This window comes from Hyla sarda, chromosome 6 (genome assembly GCF_029499605.1).
Source record: "Hyla sarda isolate aHylSar1 chromosome 6, aHylSar1.hap1, whole genome shotgun sequence".
NCBI lineage: Eukaryota > Metazoa > Chordata > Amphibia > Anura > Hylidae > Hyla > Hyla sarda.
Window position 1 is genome coordinate 203,292,508 of NC_079194.1, and position 18,568 is coordinate 203,311,075.

The following is an 18,568-nucleotide window of genomic DNA, read 5'->3' on the forward strand; positions in this document are numbered from 1 at the left end:
ACTGAGGCTTCTTTCTGTTCATGCAATAAAGCTAGATTGGTGGAGCACTGCAGTGATGGTTTACCTTCTGGAAGTTTCTCCCATCTGCACACAGGATCTTTGGAGCGCAGCCAGAATGATTATTGTGTTCTCGGTCTCCTCTCTTATCAAGGCTCCTCTCCCCTGATTACTCAGGTTGGAGAGACGGCCAGCCATATTATTTTGGCTCAAGGTCTCAACATAACGATATTTGAAAAAAGTGAAAGGGTCTGAAGACTTTTTAAATGCATTGGATGAACGTGTTGAATGTGTTGGACGAATGTTAGTTCAGTCAACAGCTATTTTTTCTATCCTAAAACATGGCTGTGCATGCATTTAAAAAAAAAATTAGAATGAGGGAATAGGGCCTATTACATGTGCCAGTGAGCAATTTAAAAAAGTTCTGATCTTGTATATCGGTATTCATTTACTGAGCCTATTACAAGTCTGGAGCACAAAGCAGGGAGGGCTGCACGAATGATCACTGTATTATTTGTGCTGCCCTCTGCTTTCATTATGCATCAGCCGCACACCCCTATTACGTGGGAAGATATGCAGCCAATGAAAGATTATTTTTCAGAGCAAAGTCAGAGCAAAGCGATCTGCAGGCAAAGGAGCATTTGCTCATTTGTCGGACAATCTCATGTCCTATTACACATGCTGATAATCGCTCTGTGTAATATGGCCCTAATTAAAAATGATGGGGTATGCTGAAATTCAACCCTTCTTTGGGGGAGTTATAAACTTTCATACACACCGACTCCACCAAAATGAGATGAACTCACCTGATTTTTAAGTAATGTACCATATATGGCCATCTTAGATTACCATCTATTCATTTTTCTAGTTTTACATGAGAGTATAAGCCAGACCTATAAGATTACCATTAGAGATGAGCGAACTTACAGTAAATTAGATTCGTCACGAACTTCTCGGCTCGGCAGTTGATGACTTTTCCTGCATAACTTAGTTCAGCTTTCAGGTGCTCCGGTGGGCTGGAAAAGGTGGATACCGTCCTAGGAGACTCTTTCCTAGGAATGTATCCACCTTTTCCAGCCCACCGGAGCACCTGAAGGCTGAACTAATTTACGCAGGAAAAGTCATCAACTGCCGAGCCGAGAAGTTCGTGACGAATCGAATTTACTGTAAGTTCGCTCATCTCTAATTACCATTATCATTCCACCCATATCGATAAACAGACAGGCAAAAGTTTGGCACTCACATAGGTTTTCTATAGTCTTGATATAATTGTTAGAGAGGTTAAGGGTGTCAAGTTTTTGAAGGTGTTCAAGATTCTCAATCTTGTTAAGGATGTTTTGATGTAAAAAAAGACAACACAGTTCGTTTTGCGCTTCCAAATTCTCAATTCTCTGCAGACCGTTACATTCCAGCCAAAGGCATTTCAGACCTGTGTATTCCTCCAGATTTTCCAAACGCATAAATCCTACAGTGTGGAGAACAAACCTTCTATGAGCAATATCTGGCAGCACAGAAAAGAAAGCACAAAAATATCTAGTGGAGAAGCTTGTAGTCAATGTTTTACAAAACAGTTTAATACAACATTCTTTTTTTTTATCAATCATAAGGTGATTTTAGTACGTACCTGGCAGACAAGGATCTGTGCTTGTCTTGAGGCTAAATGGCTATGTTGTGAGATTACCATAACACTGTGGCTAGCTTTTTGTGAACTGGTATTTCCTGTTTGAGTTTTCTTCTTGGTCTACAAATCCCATAATTCCATTTTCCTCCCTCCCACACATCAGCCACCCCACCCATTGAAACATAAATGAGCTGCATCCATTCAAAAGACCTGTGGTTTCCAATTAGGGTGCCTACAGCTGTTGCATTAGTTGCAGATTGATCTCTCTCCCACCAGGCGATCCCTCCACCCATTGAAGCAGACAGGCTCCCTAGTGAGTCAGGTCTCGGCCGCATTGCAACCTGGGAAAAATCTGAGAAAACAGTCATTTTGTATGCTGTTAAAAATAAATATTGGGGGTGAAAATCACATTAGAATTGTGAGAAAACCATCACACACAGGGACAGACATCATATTATGGACTACACTAACTCTACAGCCCCAGTAGCACAGTCAAATAAAAAAAAAAAAATCTAAAAATACCCCTTTACACCAGGCTTTAAAGTCAGGTGGGTGTGAATTATTTATCTATTTTAAAGGGGATATGGAGGCTCAAGGGGTCTGAATTAGGCTTACACCCCCTCTGAGCCTAGCATTCACATCTCTATTTGAAGTTCCAGCCCATCTGACTATTCAGAGAAAAGTGTAGAGTCAACTAACTAGAATCAGGGCACCTATGGCTACAAAATAATATTTTTTTAAAAATTATAAATATAAAATATTTATGTGAACCAGTCCTCAAAAGCACAGGGGAGAGAAAAAGTAAAAGACTAGTGGAGATGGGATCCAAGAAATGGTCTTTATTATATAAAAAGGATATATATGACCAATCGCCTAGCAGGGCCCTTGCTAAAGGCGAATGGCATATACTGGGTAAAAAAAAAAATAGATATAATAAAAAATACAGAATATAGTAGGATTAAAATGAAATAAATATGATGGGTAAGTAGCACCAAAGAAAATTCATTAATTAAATATCTGCTGCATATATCAGGAGAAAACGTTCTCAGTCCATATAATTCATAGGGATATTTCAATGAAAAATACACAAGAAATGTCCAGAATGAAAAGTCACAATTAGTTTGGGTGTATCCGGAGTAACGGTATATGGTAGTGAATGTAGCGACAATAGCTACAATAGGAAATTCATGGACAGGTAATGCAGACAATGTGGCAAACACTGTCAGCGATGAAGATGTCAAGTCTCGGTGCACAGCACCACTCACCCTCCTTTGGAGTCCTCAGGTCCGGGCTGGCACGGCTGAGTCCGGCACTCTGGATATCAATGCCCGCCTGGGTGGTATGCTGGGTGAGTGGCTGAATCTCCTGGGGTCCGAGTGTCCTGGGCTGGCACGGGAGGCGTCCGGCCTTGGGGAGGATGATGTCCAGTGACTTCTTTTATAGGAAGCTGGCTGGGTGCAGGGAATACTTCAGTAACTGGATGTTCGGCAGGACTCTGTGCTTCCTGGTTCCTGCAGACTCAGCCGACAGGAAGTTACACTGTGCGAGATCGTTACACTGAACGATCTCGCACAGTGTAACTTCCTGTCGGCTGAGTCTGCAGGGACCAGGAAGCACAGAGTCCTGCCGAACATCCAGTTACTGAAGTATTCCCTGCACCCAGCCAGCTTCCTATAAAAGAAGTCACTGTACATCATCCTCCCCAAGGCCGGACGCCTCCCGTGCCAGCCCAGGACACTCGGACCCCCGGAGATTCAGCCACTCACCCAGCATACCACCCAGGCGGGCATTGATATCCAGAGTGCCGGACTCAGCCGTGCCAGCCCGGACCTGAGGACTCCAAAGGAGGGTGAGTGGTGCTGTGCACCGAGACTTGACATCTTCATCGCTGACAGTGTTTGCCACATTGTCTGCATTACCTGTCCATGAATTTCCTATTGTAGCTATTGTCGCTACATTCACTACCATATACCGTTACTCCGGATACACCCAAACTAATTGTGACTTTTCATTCTGGACATTTCTTGTGTATTTTTCATTGAAATATCCCTATGAATTATATGGACTGAGAACGTTTTCTCCTGATATATGCAGCAGATATTTAATTAATGAATTTTCTTTGGTGCTACTTACCCATCATATTTATTTCATTTTAATCCTACTATATTCTGTATTTTTTATTATATCTATTTTTTTTTTTACCCAGTATATGCCATTCGCCTTTAGCAAGGGCCCTGCTAGGCGATTGGTCATATATATCCTTTTTATATAATAAAGACCATTTCTTGGATCCCATCTCCACTAGTCTTTTCCTTTTTCTCTTCCCTGTGCTTTTGAGGACTGGTTCACATAAATATTTTATATTTATAATTTCTACATATTACATTAGGCCTTTTGGGTGAAGGCAACACCTTTAACCTCAAGCACATTATTTCTTTTATCCTAAGTGAGCTACACATATTTTACATTTAATATTTTTTTAAAGTTGACTTTTTAAAAAGGGTCCTATCAGCACTTTAATTTGGCATACTTTCAAATCTAATATACAACAACGATCTTTCCTCCAAGTAAATAGCGGGATACATCAGGCGCTGAGACCAGGTAAAGGGTAAGTGAGATTTATTACCCACAATGCAACACAGACTGGCCACTTTCTCAGGCATACCTGAGGAAGCGGCCAATCCGTGAAACACATTGCATTGTGGGTAATAAATCTTACTTTCCTTCTACCTCGTCTCAGTGCCTAATGTATCCCGCTATTTCCATGGAGGAAAGATCGTTGTATGCTGTTCATCTGAGTGTGGAGTGGCTGCAGAGATCATGACCTAGATACATGCTACCTCATTGTTGTACTTGGTCAGCAGTACAACCACCCATGGTAAGTGCAGTTCACATTAGCGTTTTCCACTGTGCCGAAGGTTTTACACCACGTATCAAGTTCTTTTTTTTTTTTTTGTCAGTCTTACTTTCAAATCTAATCAGAGCTACTTGCCAAAAAGTGAAAGAATTAAACAATTATCTTTGGTCTTTTTGCCTACCTTTGTAGTGTAAGTACAAAGTGTCATTGAGATATGGTGTTGTATACAATTTCTGTTGCTTGCATAGTTCTCTTAGGTACTTTTTGGTTAACCTAAGACAAGAAAAAAAGGTAGAAAATATTTTTTGCTTTTTAAAACTTTAATCAAAAAGAACATAACTCCTTAGGCTGTGTTCACACATTGTGGCAAATTAGTGGTACCAGAGCTGATTACCACACAAGTTTCTGACCCAAATTGACCAAAATTTCTGAAAAAAGGACGTGTTTTACATTAATATGTAAATTGCAGTCAAATGTGCCATATTAACTGAAATGTTGGTCAAATGCAGTATAAAAACACACCAAAAAGTGCAGGGGAAAAGCAGTCATACTGGGTGGCTACACTGCTGCTGTAAAAGGCATGCAGCTTAGCACAAAGCCCCTAAGATATTGCTGTAAAAACATGTATGAGTTAAAGGGGCACTCCGGTGGAAAACATTTGTTTTTTTAATCAACTGGTGCCAGAAAGTGAAAACAGATTTGTAAGAAAGTTCCTTTTTTTTTGGATTTTTTTATTTTTTTATCTGTCCACAGTGCTCTCTGCTGACACCTCTGTCCATATCAGGAACTGTCCAGAGCAGTATACAGTTGCAAGAAAAAGTATGTGAACCCTTTGGAATTATATGGATTTCTGCACAAATTAGTCATAAAATGTGATCTGATCTTCATCTAAGTCACAACAATAGACAATCACAGTCTGCTTAAACTAATAACACACAAATTAAATGTTACCATGTTTTTATTGAACACACCATGTAAACATTCACAGTGCAGGTGGAAAAAGAATGTAAACCTTTAGACTAATGACATCTCCAAGAGCTAAATGGAGTGAGGTGTCATCCAACTGGAGGTGTTGGTTACAGCTGCCCTGCCCTATAAAAAACACCCATCAGTTCTAGTTTGCTTTTCACAAGAAGCATTGCCTGGTGTGAGTGATGCCTCGCAAAAAAAAGAGCTCTCAGAAGACCTACGATTAATCCCTTAAGGACGCAGGGTTTTTCCATTTTCATTTTTTCTTCATCACCTTCTAAAAATCATAACGCTTTCAATTTTGCACCTAAAATTCCATATGATGGCTTATTTTTTGCGCCAACAATTCTACTTTGCAGTGACATTACATTTTACCCAAAAATCAACGGCAAAAAACGGTAAAAAAAATTCATTGTGCAACAAAATTGAAGAAATAATGCCATGCAGTAACTTTTTAGGGCTTTCGTTGCTACGCAGTGCATTTTTTGGTAAAAATTACTCCTTATTTTTTTCTGTAGGTCCATACGGTTAAAATGATACCCTACTTATATAGGTTTGATTTTGTCGTACTTCTGAAAAAAATCATAACTACATGCAGGAAAATGTATACGTTAAAAATTGTCATCTTCTCACCCGTATAACTTTTTTTATTTTTAGGTGTACGAGCTGGTGTGAGGGCTCATTGTTTGTGCCATGATCTGAAGTTTTTATCGGTACCATTTTTTGTATTGATCAGACTTGTTGATCGCTTTTTATTCATTTTTTCATGATATAAAGCGTGACCAAAAATACGCAATTTTTTTTTATAATTCGGACATTTCGATACCACATGTTTATTTTTATTTACTTTTTTTTTTTTTTTTATGGGAAAAGGGGGTGATTCAAACTTTTATAAGGTAAGGGGTTAAATGACTTTTATTAACTTTATTTATTTTTTTTTGCACTTTTTATTTGCAGTGTTATAGCTCCCATAGGGGGCTATAACACTGCGCTTACTGATCTTTTACACTGATCCCTGCAAAGCCATAGCTTTGCATTGATCAGTGTTATGGGCGGTCGATTGCTCAAGCCTGGATCTCAGGTTTGGAGCAATCAATCGGCAATCGGACGCAGGTAAGGGGACCTCCGCTCGCGTCCTAGCTGATCGAGACATTGCGATTTTATCGCGTTGGTCCCGATCAGCCAGACTGAGCTGCCGGGAAGCTTTCCCTTTCGCTTTAGACGCGGTGATCAACTTTGATTGCCCCGTCAAAAGGGCTAATAGCATGCAGCACAACGATCGGTGCCGCACGCTATTAGCACAGGGTCCCGGCTATCGTTAGCCACCGCAACCGACCCCGCGTTATATCCGGGACCGGGTGCAGGGCGTACACGCCCTGCGTCCTTAAAGGGGTACTCCACCTCTAGATATCTTATCCCCTATCCAAAGGATAGAGGATAAGATGTCTGATTACGGGGGTCCCGCCCCCTTCCATAGACTTGCATTGTCACACAGGGGTGGAGTTGTGACGTCACCAGCTTCTGTTCCCGTGGTTGGAAGCCAGAACCTCCAGCGCTGCCGGAAGCAGATACAGGGCGGGACCCCCAGCGGCGGGACCCCCGCGATCAGACATCTTATCCCCTATCCTTTGTATAGGGGATAAGATGTCTAGGGGTGGAGTACCCCTTTAAGAGGTTAAGGACTTGCATAAAGCTGTAAAGGGTTATAAAAGTATCTCCAAAAGCCTTGCTGTTAATTGGTCCACAGTAAGACAAATTGTCTATAAATGGAGTTCAGCACTGCTGCTACTCTCTCTAGGAGTGGCCGTCCTATAAAGATGACTGCAAGAGCACAGCACAGACTGCTTAATGAGGTGAAGAAGAATCCTAGAATGTCTGCTAAAGACTTACAAAAGTCTCTGGCATATGCTAACATCCCTGTTAGCGAATCTATGATACATAAAACACTAAACAATAATGGATTTCATGGAAAGATACGACAGTGGAAGCCACTGATATCCAAAAAAAAAACAAAAAACATTGCTGCACATTTACAGTTTGCACAAGGGCACCTGGATGTTCCACAGCAGTACTGGCAAAATATTCTGTGGACAGATTAAACCAAAGTTGAGTTGTTTGGAAGAAACACACAACACTATGTGTAGAGAAAAAGAGGCACAGCACACCAACATCAAAACCTCATCCCAACTATGAAGTATGGTGGTGGGGGCATCATGGTTCGGGTCTGCTTTGCTGCGTCAGGGCCTGGACAGATTGCAATCATCGAAGGAAAAATTCCCAAGTTTATCAAGACATTTTGCAGGAGAATTTAAGGCCATCTGTCCACCAGCTGAAGCTCAACAGAAGTTGGATGTTGCAACAGGACAACGACCCAAAGCATAAAAGTAAATCAACAACAGAATGGCTTAAACAGAAGAAAATACACCTTCTGGACTAGTCCAGTCAGAGTCCTGACCTCAACCCGATTGAGATGCTGAGGCATGACCTTAAGAAAGCGATTCACATCAGACATCCCAAGAATATTGCTGAATTGAAACTGTTCTGTAAAATTAAGAATTACTCCTGACCGTTGTGCATGTCTTATCTGCAACTACAGCAAACGTTTGGTTGAAGTTATCGCTGCAAAAGGAGGTTCAACCAGTTATTAAATCCAAGGGTTCACATACTTTTTCCACCTGCACTGTGAATGTTTACATGGTGTGTTCAATAAAAAAAATAGCAAAATGTTATTGTTTGTGTGTTATTAGTTTAAGCAGACTGTGATTGTCTATTGTTGTGACTAAGATGAAGATCAGATCACATTTTATGACCAATTTGTGCAGAAATCAATATAATTCCAAAGGGTTTTTTTTTTCTTGCAACTGTAGGTTTGCTATGAAGATTTTCTCCTTGTCTGGAAAGTTCCTGATATGGACAGAGGTGTCAGCAAAGAGCACCGTGGACAGAAAAAAAAAAAAAAAAAAAAAGCAATCCAAAAAGAAAATAACTTTGTCTGTTGTATATATAAGCTAATAATTACTGGAAGGATAAATATTATTTTAATAGAAGTCACTTACAAATCTGTTTAACTTTCTGGCACCAGTTGATTAAAAAAAAAAAAAAAAATGTTTTCCACCGGAGTACCCCTTTAACCCCTTAAGGACCCAGCCATTTTACACCTTAGGACCCGGCCATTTTTTGAACATCTGACCACTGTCACTTTAAACATTAATAACTCTGGAATGCTTTTACTTATCAATCTGATTCCGAGATTGTTTTTTCGTGACATATTCTACTTTAACATAGTGGTAAAATTTTGTGGTAACTTGCATCCTTTCTTGGTGAAAAATCCCAAAATTTGATGAAAAATTTGAAAATTTAGCATTTTTCTAACTTTGAAGCTCTCTGCTTGTAAGGAAAATGGATATTCCAAATATTTATTTTATTTTATTCACAAATACAATTGTCACGATGCCGGCTGGCAGGTAGTGGATCCTCTGTGCCAGAGAGGGATTGGCGTGGACCGTGCTAGAGGATCGGTTCTAAGTCACTACTGGTTTTCACCAGAGCCCGCCGCAAAGCGGGATGGTCTTGCTGCGGCGGTAGTGACCAGGTCGTATCCCCTAGCAACGGCTCAACCTCTCTGGCTGCTGAAGATAGGCGCGGTACAAGGGAGTAGACAGAAGCAAGGTCGGACGTAGCAGAAGGTCGGGGCAGGCAGCAAGGATCGTAGTCAGGGGCAACGGCAGAAGGTCTGGAATCACAGGCAAGGAACACACAAGGAACGCTTTCACTGGCACTAGGGCAACAAGATCCGGCGAGGGAGTGAAGGGGAAGTGAGGTGATATAGGGAAGTGCACAGGTGTAAACACTAATTGGAACCACTGCACCAATCAGCGGTGCAGTGGCCCTTTAAATCGCAAAGACCCGGCGCGCGCGCGCCCTAGGGAGCGGGGCCGCGCGCGCCGGGACAGAACTGACGGGGAGCGAGTAAGGTACGGGAGCCGGGGTGCGCATCGCGAGCGGGCGCTACCCGCATCGCGAATCGCATCCCGGCCGGAGGTGGTAACGCAGCGACCCGGGTCCGTGGAACCGACCGGGGCGCTGCAGTGAGGGAAGTGTAGCGAGCGCTCCGGGGAGGAGCGGGGACCCGGAGCGCTCGGCGTAACAGTACCCCCCCCCTTGGGTCTCCCCCTCTTCTTGGGGCCTGAGAACCTGAGGATCAGACTTTTGTCCAGGATATTGTCCTCAGGTTCCCAGGACCTCTCTTCTGGACCACAACCCTCCCAATCCACTAAAAAAAAAGTTCTTCCCCTGACCTTTTTAGAGGCCAAAATCTCTTTGACAGAGAAGATGTCCGAGGAGCCGGAAACAGGAGTGGGAGGAACAGATTTAGGAGAAAAACGGTTGAGGATGAGAGGTTTAAGAAGAGAGACGTGAAAGGCATTAGGGATACGAAGAGAAGGAGGAAGAAGAAGTTTGTAAGAGACAGGATTAATTTGACACAAAACTTTAAAAGGACCAAGATAGCGTGGTCCCAACTTATAGCTCGGGACACGGAAACGGACATATTTAGCGGAGAGCCATACCTTGTCTCCAGGGGAAAAAATGGGAGGAGCTCTTCTTTTCTTATCTGCGAATCTCTTCATGCGAGAAGAAGCCTGTAAGAGAGAATTTTGGGTCTCTTTCCATATGGTGGAAAGATCACGAGAAATTTCATCCACAGCGGGCAGACCAGAGGGCAAGGGGGTAGGGAGGGGGGGAAGAGGGTGACGGCCGTACACCACGAAAAACGGAGATTTGGAGGAAGATTCAGAGATTCTGAAATTATACGAGAATTCGGCCCAAGGTAGAAGATCTGCCCAGTCATCCTGGCGGGAGGAAACAAAATGTCGTAAATAGTCACCCAAGATCTGGTTAATTCTCTCTACTTGTCCATTGGATTGAGGATGGTATGCAGAAGAAAAATTTAATTTAATCTTGAGTTGTTTACAGAGAGCCCTCCAGAATTTAGACACAAATTGGACGCCTCTATCCGAGACGATCTGTGTAGGCAACCCGTGAAGACGAAAAATGTGTACAAAAAATTGTTTAGCCAACTGAGGCGCTGAAGGAAGGCCAGGAAGAGGGATGAAATGTGCCATTTTGGAGAATCGATCAACGACCACCCAAATAACAGTGTTGCCATGGGATGGGGGTAAGTCAGTAATAAAATCCATACCAATCAGAGACCAAGGTTGTTCGGGGACAGGTAGAGGATGAAGAAAACCAGCGGGCTTCTGGCGAGGAGTCTTATCCCGGGCACAGATAGTGCAGGCTCGCACAAAGTCCACCACATCAGTCTCTAGAGTCGGCCACCAATAGAAGCGAGAGATGAGTTGCACAGATTTCTTGATGCCCGCATGACCTGCGAGATGGGAGGAGTGACCCCATTTGAGGATCCCAAGGCGTTGGCGTGGAGAAACAAAGGTCTTTCCTGGAGGAGTTTGCCTGATGGAGGCTGGAGAAGTGGAAATCAGGCAGTCAGGAGGAATGATGTGTTGAGGAGAGAGTTCAATTTCAGAGGCATCTGAGGAACGAGAGAGAGCATCGGCCCTAATGTTTTTATCAGCAGGCCGAAAGTGAATTTCAAAATTAAATCGGGCAAAGAACAGAGACCACCTGGCCTGACGAGGATTCAGCCGTTGGGCAGACTGGAGGTAGGAGAGGTTCTTGTGATCGGTGTAAATAATAACTGGAAATCTTGATCCCTCCAGCAGATGCCTCCATTCCTCAAGTGCTAATTTAATGGCTAGAAGCTCTCGATCCCCGATGGAGTAGTTCCTCTCCGCCGGAGAGAAGGTCCTGGAAAAAAAACCACAAGTAACAGCATGCCCGGAAGAGTTTTTTTGTAGAAGGACAGCTCCAGCTCCCACTGAGGAGGCATCAACCTCCAATAGGAAGGGTTTAGATGGGTCAGGTCTGGAGAGCACGGGAGCCGAAGAAAAGGCAGACTTGAGTCGTTTAAAGGCGTCTTCCGCTTGAGGAGGCCAGGACTTGGGATCGGCATTTTTTTTTGTTAAAGCCACAATAGGAGCCACAATGGTAGAAAAATGTGGAATAAATTGCCTGTAATAATTGGCGAACCCCAAAAAACGTTGGATGGCACGGAGTCCGGAGGGGCGTGGCCAATCTAAGACGGCAGAGAGTTTATCTGGGTCCATTTGTAGTCCCTGGCCAGAGACCAAGTATCCTAGAAAAGGAAGAGATTGGCATTCAAACAGACATTTCTCTATTTTGGCATAGAGTTGATTATCACGAAGTCTCTGAAGAACCATACGGACATGCTGGCGGTGTTCTTCTAGATTGGCAGAAAAAATCAGGATATCGTCCAGATATACAACAACACAGGAGTATAGTAGATCACGAAAAATTTCATTAACAAAGTCTTGGAAGACGGCAGGGGCGTTGCATAGACCAAAGGGCATGACCAGATACTCAAAGTGTCCATCTCTGGTGTTAAATGCCGTTTTCCATTCATCCCCCTCTCTGATGCGGATGAGATTATAAGCACCTCTTAAGTCCAGTTTGGAAAAAATATGGGCACCTTGGAGACGATCAAAGAGTTCAGAGATGAGGGGTAGGGGGGTAGCGGTTCTTAACCGTGATTTTATTAAGACCGCGGTAGTCAATGCAAGGACGTAGAGAGCCATCTTTTTTGGACACAAAGAAAAATCCGGCTCCGGCAGGAGAGGAGGATTTACGGATAAAGCCCTTTTTTAAATTTTCTTGGACGTATTCAGACATGGCAAGAGTCTCTGGGACGGACAGAGGATAGATTCTGCCCCGGGGTGGAGTAGTGCCCGGGAGGAGGTCAATGGGACAATCATAAGGCCTGTGAGGAGGTAGAGTCTCAGCTTGTTTTTTGCAAAAAACGTCCGCAAAGTCCATATAGGCCTTAGGGAGACCGGTTACATGAGGAAGCACAGGGACACGGCAAGGTTTACTGGGAACCGGTTTTAAGCAGTCCTTGGAACAAGAGGGCCCCCAACTCTTGATCTCCCCAGTGGACCAATCCAGGATTGGGGAATGGAGTTGAAGCCAGGGAAGTCCAAGAAGGATTTCAGAAGTGCAATTGGGGAGGACCAACAGTTCAATCCTCTCGTGATGAGATCCGATGCACATTAGAAGGGGCTCCGTGCGGAAACGTATAGTACAGTCCAATCTTTCATTGTTTACACAATTGATGTAGAGGGGTCTGGCGAGACTGGTCACCGGGATGTTGAACTTGCTGACGAGAGAGGCTAAGATGAAATTTCCTGCAGATCCAGAGTCCAAGAAGGCCACAGCAGAGAAGGAGAAGGCAGAGGCAGACATCCGCACAGGCACAGTAAGACGTGGAGAAGCAGAGTAGACATCAAGGACTGTCTCACCTTTGTGCGGAGTCAGCGGACGTCTTTCCAGGCGGGGAGGACGGATAGGACAATCCTTCAGGAAGTGTTCGGTACTAGCACAGTACAGGCAGAGATTCTCCATGCGGCGTCGTGTCCTCTCTTGGGGTGTCAGGCGAGACCGGTCGACCTGCATAGCCTCCACGGCGGGAGGCACAGGAACAGATTGCAGGGGACCAGAGGAGAGAGGAGCCGGGGAGAAGAAACGCCTCGTGCGAACAGAGTCCATATCCTGGCGGAGCTCCTGACGCCGTTCGGAAAAACGCATGTCAATGCGAGTGGCAAGATGGATGAGTTCATGTAGGTTAGCAGGGATTTCTCGTGCGGCCAGAACATCTTTAATGTTGCTGGATAGGCCTTTTTTAAAGGTCGCGCAGAGTGCCTCATTATTCCAGGATAATTCTGAAGCAAGGGTACGGAACTGTACGGCATACTCGCCAACGGAAGAATTACCCTGGACCAGGTTCAACAGGGCAGTCTCAGCAGAAGAGGCTCGGGCAGGTTCCTCAAAGACACTTCGAATTTCCGAGAAGAAGGAGTGTACAGAGGCAGTGACGGGGTCATTGCGGTCCCAGAGCGGTGTGGCCCAAGCCAGGGCTTTTCCAGACAGCAGGCTGACTACGAAAGCCACCTTAGACCTTTCAGTGGGGAACTGGTCCGACATCATCTCCAAGTGTAATGAACATTGGGAAAGAAAGCCACGGCAAAACTTAGAGTCCCCATCAAATTTATCCGGCAAGGATAGTCGTATTCCAGAAGCGGCCACTCGCTGCGGAGGAGGTACAGGAGCTGGCGGAGGAGATGATTGCTGGAGCTGTGGTAGTAACTGTTGTAGCATAACAGTCAGTTGAGACAGCTGTTGGCCTTGTTGCGCAATCTGTTGTGACTGCTGGGCGACCACCGTGGTGAGGTCAGCGACAACTGGCAGAGGAACTTCAGCGGGATCCATGGCCGGATCTACTGTCACGATGCCGGCTGGCAGGTAGTGGATCCTCTGTGCCAGAGAGGGATTGGCGTGGACCGTGCTAGAGGATCGGTTCTAAGTCACTACTGGTTTTCACCAGAGCCCGCCGCAAAGCGGGATGGTCTTGCTGCGGCGGTAGTGACCAGGTCGTATCCCCTAGCAACGGCTCAACCTCTCTGGCTGCTGAAGATAGGCGCGGTACAAGGGAGTAGACAGAAGCAAGGTCGGACGTAGCAGAAGGTCGGGGCAGGCAGCAAGGATCGTAGTCAGGGGCAACGGCAGAAGGTCTGGAATCACAGGCAAGGAACACACAAGGAACGCTTTCACTGGCACTAGGGCAACAAGATCCGGCGAGGGAGTGAAGGGGAAGTGAGGTGATATAGGGAAGTGCACAGGTGTAAACACTAATTGGAACCACTGCACCAATCAGCGGTGCAGTGGCCCTTTAAATCGCAAAGACCCGGCGCGCGCGCGCCCTAGGGAGCGGGGCCGCGCGCGCCGGGACAGAACTGACGGGGAGCGAGTAAGGTACGGGAGCCGGGGTGCGCATCGCGAGCGGGCGCTACCCGCATCGCGAATCGCATCCCGGCCGGAGGTGGTAACGCAGCGACCCGGGTCCGTGGAACCGACCGGGGCGCTGCAGTGAGGGAAGTGTAGCGAGCGCTCCGGGGAGGAGCGGGGACCCGGAGCGCTCGGCGTAACAACAATATGTCTACTTTATGTTTGCATCATAAAATTGACGTGTTTTTACTTTTGGAAGACACCAGAGGGCTTCAAAGTTCAGCAGCAATTTTCCAATTTTTCACAAAATTTTCAAACTCACTATTTTTCAGGGACCAGTTCAGGTTTGAAGTGGATTTGAAGGGTCTTCATATTAGAAATACCCCACAAATGACCCCATTATAAAAACCGCACCCCCCAAAGTATTCAAAATGACATTCAGTCAGAGTTTTAACCCTTTAGGTGTTTCACAGGAATAGCAGCAAAGTGAAGGAGAAAATTCACAATCTTCATTTTTTACACTTGCATTTTCTTGTAGACCCAATTTTTGAATTTTTACAAGGGGTAAAAGGAGAAAATGTATACTTATATTTGTAGCCCAATTTCTCTCGAGTAAGCACATACCTCATATGTCTATGTAAAGTGTTCGGCGGGCGCAGTAGAGGGCTCAGAAGGGAAGGAGCGACAAGGGGATTTTGGAGAGTACGTTTTTCAGAAATGGTTTTTGGGGGGCATGTTGCATTTAGGAAGCCCCTATTGTGCCAGAACAGCAAAAAAAAACACATGCCATACCATTTTGGAAACTAGACCCCATGAGGAACGTAACAAGGAATTAAGTGAGCCTTAATACCCCACAGGTGTTTCACGACTTTTGCATATGTAAAAAAATAAAAATACATTTTCACTAAAATGTGTGTTTCCCCCCAAATTTCACATTTTTGCAAGGGTTAATAGCAGAAAAAAAAACCCAAAATTTGTAACCCCATCTCTTCTGAGTATGGAGGTACCCCATAAGTTGGCATGAAGTGCATTACGGGCGAACTACAATGCTCAGAAGAGAAGGAGTCATATTTGGCTTTTTGAGAGCAAATTTTGCTCGGGGGCATGTCGCATTTAGGAAGCCCCTATGGTGCCAGGACAGCAAAATAACCCCCACATGGCATACCATTTTGGAAACTAGACCTCTTGAGGAACGTAACAAGGGGTACAGTGAGCATTTACCCCCCACTGGTGTCTGTCAGATCTTTGGAACAGTGGGCTGTACAAAATTTTTTATTTGCACAGCCCATTGTTCCAAAGATCTGTCAGACACCAGTGGGGTGTAAATTCTCACTGCACCCCTCATTACATTCCGTGAGGGGTGTAGTTTCCGAAATGGGGTCACATGTGTTTTTTTTTTCTTTTTTTGCGTTTGTCAAAACCGCTGTAACAATCAGCCACCCCTGTGCAAATCACCTCAAATGTACATGGCGCACTCTCCCTTCTGAGCCTTGTTGTGCGCCCCCAGAGTACTTTGCGCCCACATATGGGGTATCTCCGTACTCGGGAGAAATTGCATTACAAATTTTGGGGGGCTTTTTTCCCCTTTACCTCTTGTCAAAATGAAAAGTATAGGGCAACACCAGCATGTTAGTGTAAAAAATATTTTTTTTTACACCAACATGCTGGTGTAGACCCCAACTTCCCCTTTTCATAAGGGGTGAAAAGAGAAAAAGCCCCCCAAAATTTGTTAGGCAATTTCTCCCGAGTACGGCGATACCCCATATGTGACCCTAAACTGTTTCCTTGAAATACGACAGGGCTCCGAAGTGAGAGCGCCATGCGCATTTGAGGCCTGAATTAGGGATTTGCATAGGGGTGGACATAGGGGTATTCTACGCCAGTGATTCCCAAACAGGGTGCCTCCAGCTGTTGCAAAACTCCCAGCATGCTTGGACAGTCAACGGCTGTCCGGCAATACTGGGAGTTGTTGTTTTGCAACAGCTGGAGGCTCCATTTTGGAAACAGTGGCGTACCAGACGTTTTTCATTTTTATTGGGGAGGGGAGGGGGGCTGTGTAGGGGTATGTGTATATGTAGCGTTTTTTACTTTTTATTTTATTTTGTGTTAGTGTAGTGTAGTGTTTTTAGGAGACAGTCACGCGGGCGGGGGATTACAGCGAGTTTCCCGCTGCGAGTTTGAGCTGCCGCGCAAAATTTGCTGCATCGCAAACTTGCAGCCTGATACTCACTGTAAGCCCCTGCCCATGTGAATGTACCCTGTACATTCACAAGGGGGGGGACCTCCAGCTGTTGCAAAACTACAACTCCCAGCATGCACAGTCTATCAGTGCATGCTGGCAGTTATAGTTTTGCAACAGCTGGAGGCACAAGGGTTGGGAAACACTGAGTTAGGAAACAGACAATGTTTCCCAACCAGTGTGCCTCCAGTTGTTGCAAAACCACAACTCCCAGCATGCCCAGGCAGCCGAAGGGCATATTGGGAGTAGTGGTTACGTAACAGCTGGAGGAGAACAGTTTGGGGACCACTGTGTAGTGGTGTCCAAGCTGCAGCCCTCCAGATGTTGCAAAACTACAACTCCCAGTATGCCAAAACTGTCCAGGCATGCTGGGAGTTGTAGTTCTGCAACATCTGAAGGGCCAGATGTTACAGCACTACAACTCCCAGCATGCCTGGACAGTAAGGGCATGCTGAGGATGTGTAGTTTTGCAACATCTGGAAGGGCACAGTGGTCTCCAAACTGTGGACCTCCAGATGTTGCAAAACTGCAACTCCCAGCATGCCCAGACGCCAAGGGCTGTCTGGGCATGCTGGGAGTTGTAGTTTACAGGGTCCCATTACAGCAATGCACGTCGCTTTACGGCGACGTGCATTGCTGTAAAGGGCCCGACCGCGGCTGAAGATCTACTCACCTGTCGCCACCGCCGCCATCTTCCTCGCCGGGATCCGGGTCTTCAGGGACGAGGTAAGTACCGGGGCCGGTCCCCAGCACTCCCCCGTCCCCCGCCGCGTCCTGCGGTCTTCCTCCCGTCCTCTCCGGACTTCAAGGGGCCGGGCAGGACGGGAGGAAGTAACCGCCCCCCTCCTGCGATTGGTCGGTTAACTAACCGACAGATCGCAGGGTATAGGAGGAGGTGGCAGGTTTGCCACCTCGCTCCTATACGTTAGCATGGTCCTGGCTGTCTGTGACAGCCGGGATCATGCGAAATTACCGGGCGGTCGGGTCCCAGAGACCCGATCAGCCCGGTATCGCCGCAGATCGCAAGGGCGATTTCCCTTGCGATTTGCGGCGATCGCCGACATGGGGGGCCTACATGGCCCCCCTCGGCGTTTGCCCTGGATGCCTGCTGAAGCATTTCAGCAGGCATCCGCTTCCGATCTCTGCCCGGGGCGCGGCAGAGACCGGAGAAACACCAGGACGTACTAGTACGTCCTGGGTCCTTAAAGCCCAGGGTGCCAGGACGTTCTAGTACGTCCTGGGTCCTTAAGGGGTTAAGACAGCTATTCTTCCTAGCCCCAACATACACATGCATGCTTGGCTCAGCACTTGTTCTCAGTAGGGAGCGGGGAACAAGCTGCTGCAAGACACCTCAAATATCAGCTTATCTCCTGTAAGGCTGCTTTCACACTATAAAAATTCATCCGTTACAAACGTCTGTTAGAAAAGCCCTGGTAAACGGCCGTTAAACAATCCCATTAAAGTCTATGGGATTTTTTGATTATCCTTTATGATCCGTTATAGTCCGTCATGAATAACGGCCGTTAGTTGTGACGGAAAAAATAACGGCACATGCACAAATTTTTCTTCCGTCACAAGAAACGGGTAAATTAACGGCCGTTATTTTTAACATTGAAGTCTATGGCTGACGGATGAGCCTTTACGTCATCCGTTTGCACACAGTTTATTATATCCGTTATTACTTCTGAGCATGCTCAGAAGAGGTGACATCAGAAGACTCCTGCAGTGCTGAGGGAGGACTACTACTCCCATCATGGAACAGACTTGTTTCCATGATGGGAGTAGTAATTCCCCAGGGCTGCGGGAGTCTGCAGACAGCTGGGGAGGCTACATTAGTGTTTGTACTACAACCCCCATCATGGAACAGAGTCTGTTCCATGATGGGGGTTGTAGTTTAGGGGCTGAGGGATTGATCGCACCGGGTTTCACTTCTGAGACCCCATGCGATCAAAAGTTATTAAGCAGGGGAGCGAGCGGCATGGTCGGCAACCCTGCGATGTATCAGTGTGTT

General features: G+C 45.7%; 1 protein-coding gene across 4 annotated transcripts in view; it reads right to left on the minus strand.

Moving 5' to 3' along the window:
- DNAAF1 (dynein axonemal assembly factor 1) overlaps window positions 1-18,568 on the minus strand; it is a 68,941-nt gene that overhangs the window by 32,100 nt on the left and 18,273 nt on the right. For 3 of the 4 annotated variants that reach the window (XM_056526285.1, XM_056526284.1, XM_056526283.1), the window contains exons 4-5: window positions 4,657-4,748; window positions 1,241-1,462 (exon numbers count right to left, since the gene is read on the minus strand). In XM_056526285.1, the coding sequence (XP_056382260.1) occupies window positions 1,241-1,462; window positions 4,657-4,748 (314 nt within the window). The remainder of the gene's footprint in view (window positions 1-1,240; window positions 1,463-4,656; window positions 4,749-18,568) is intronic. The other variant, XM_056526286.1, reaches the window with a different exon arrangement.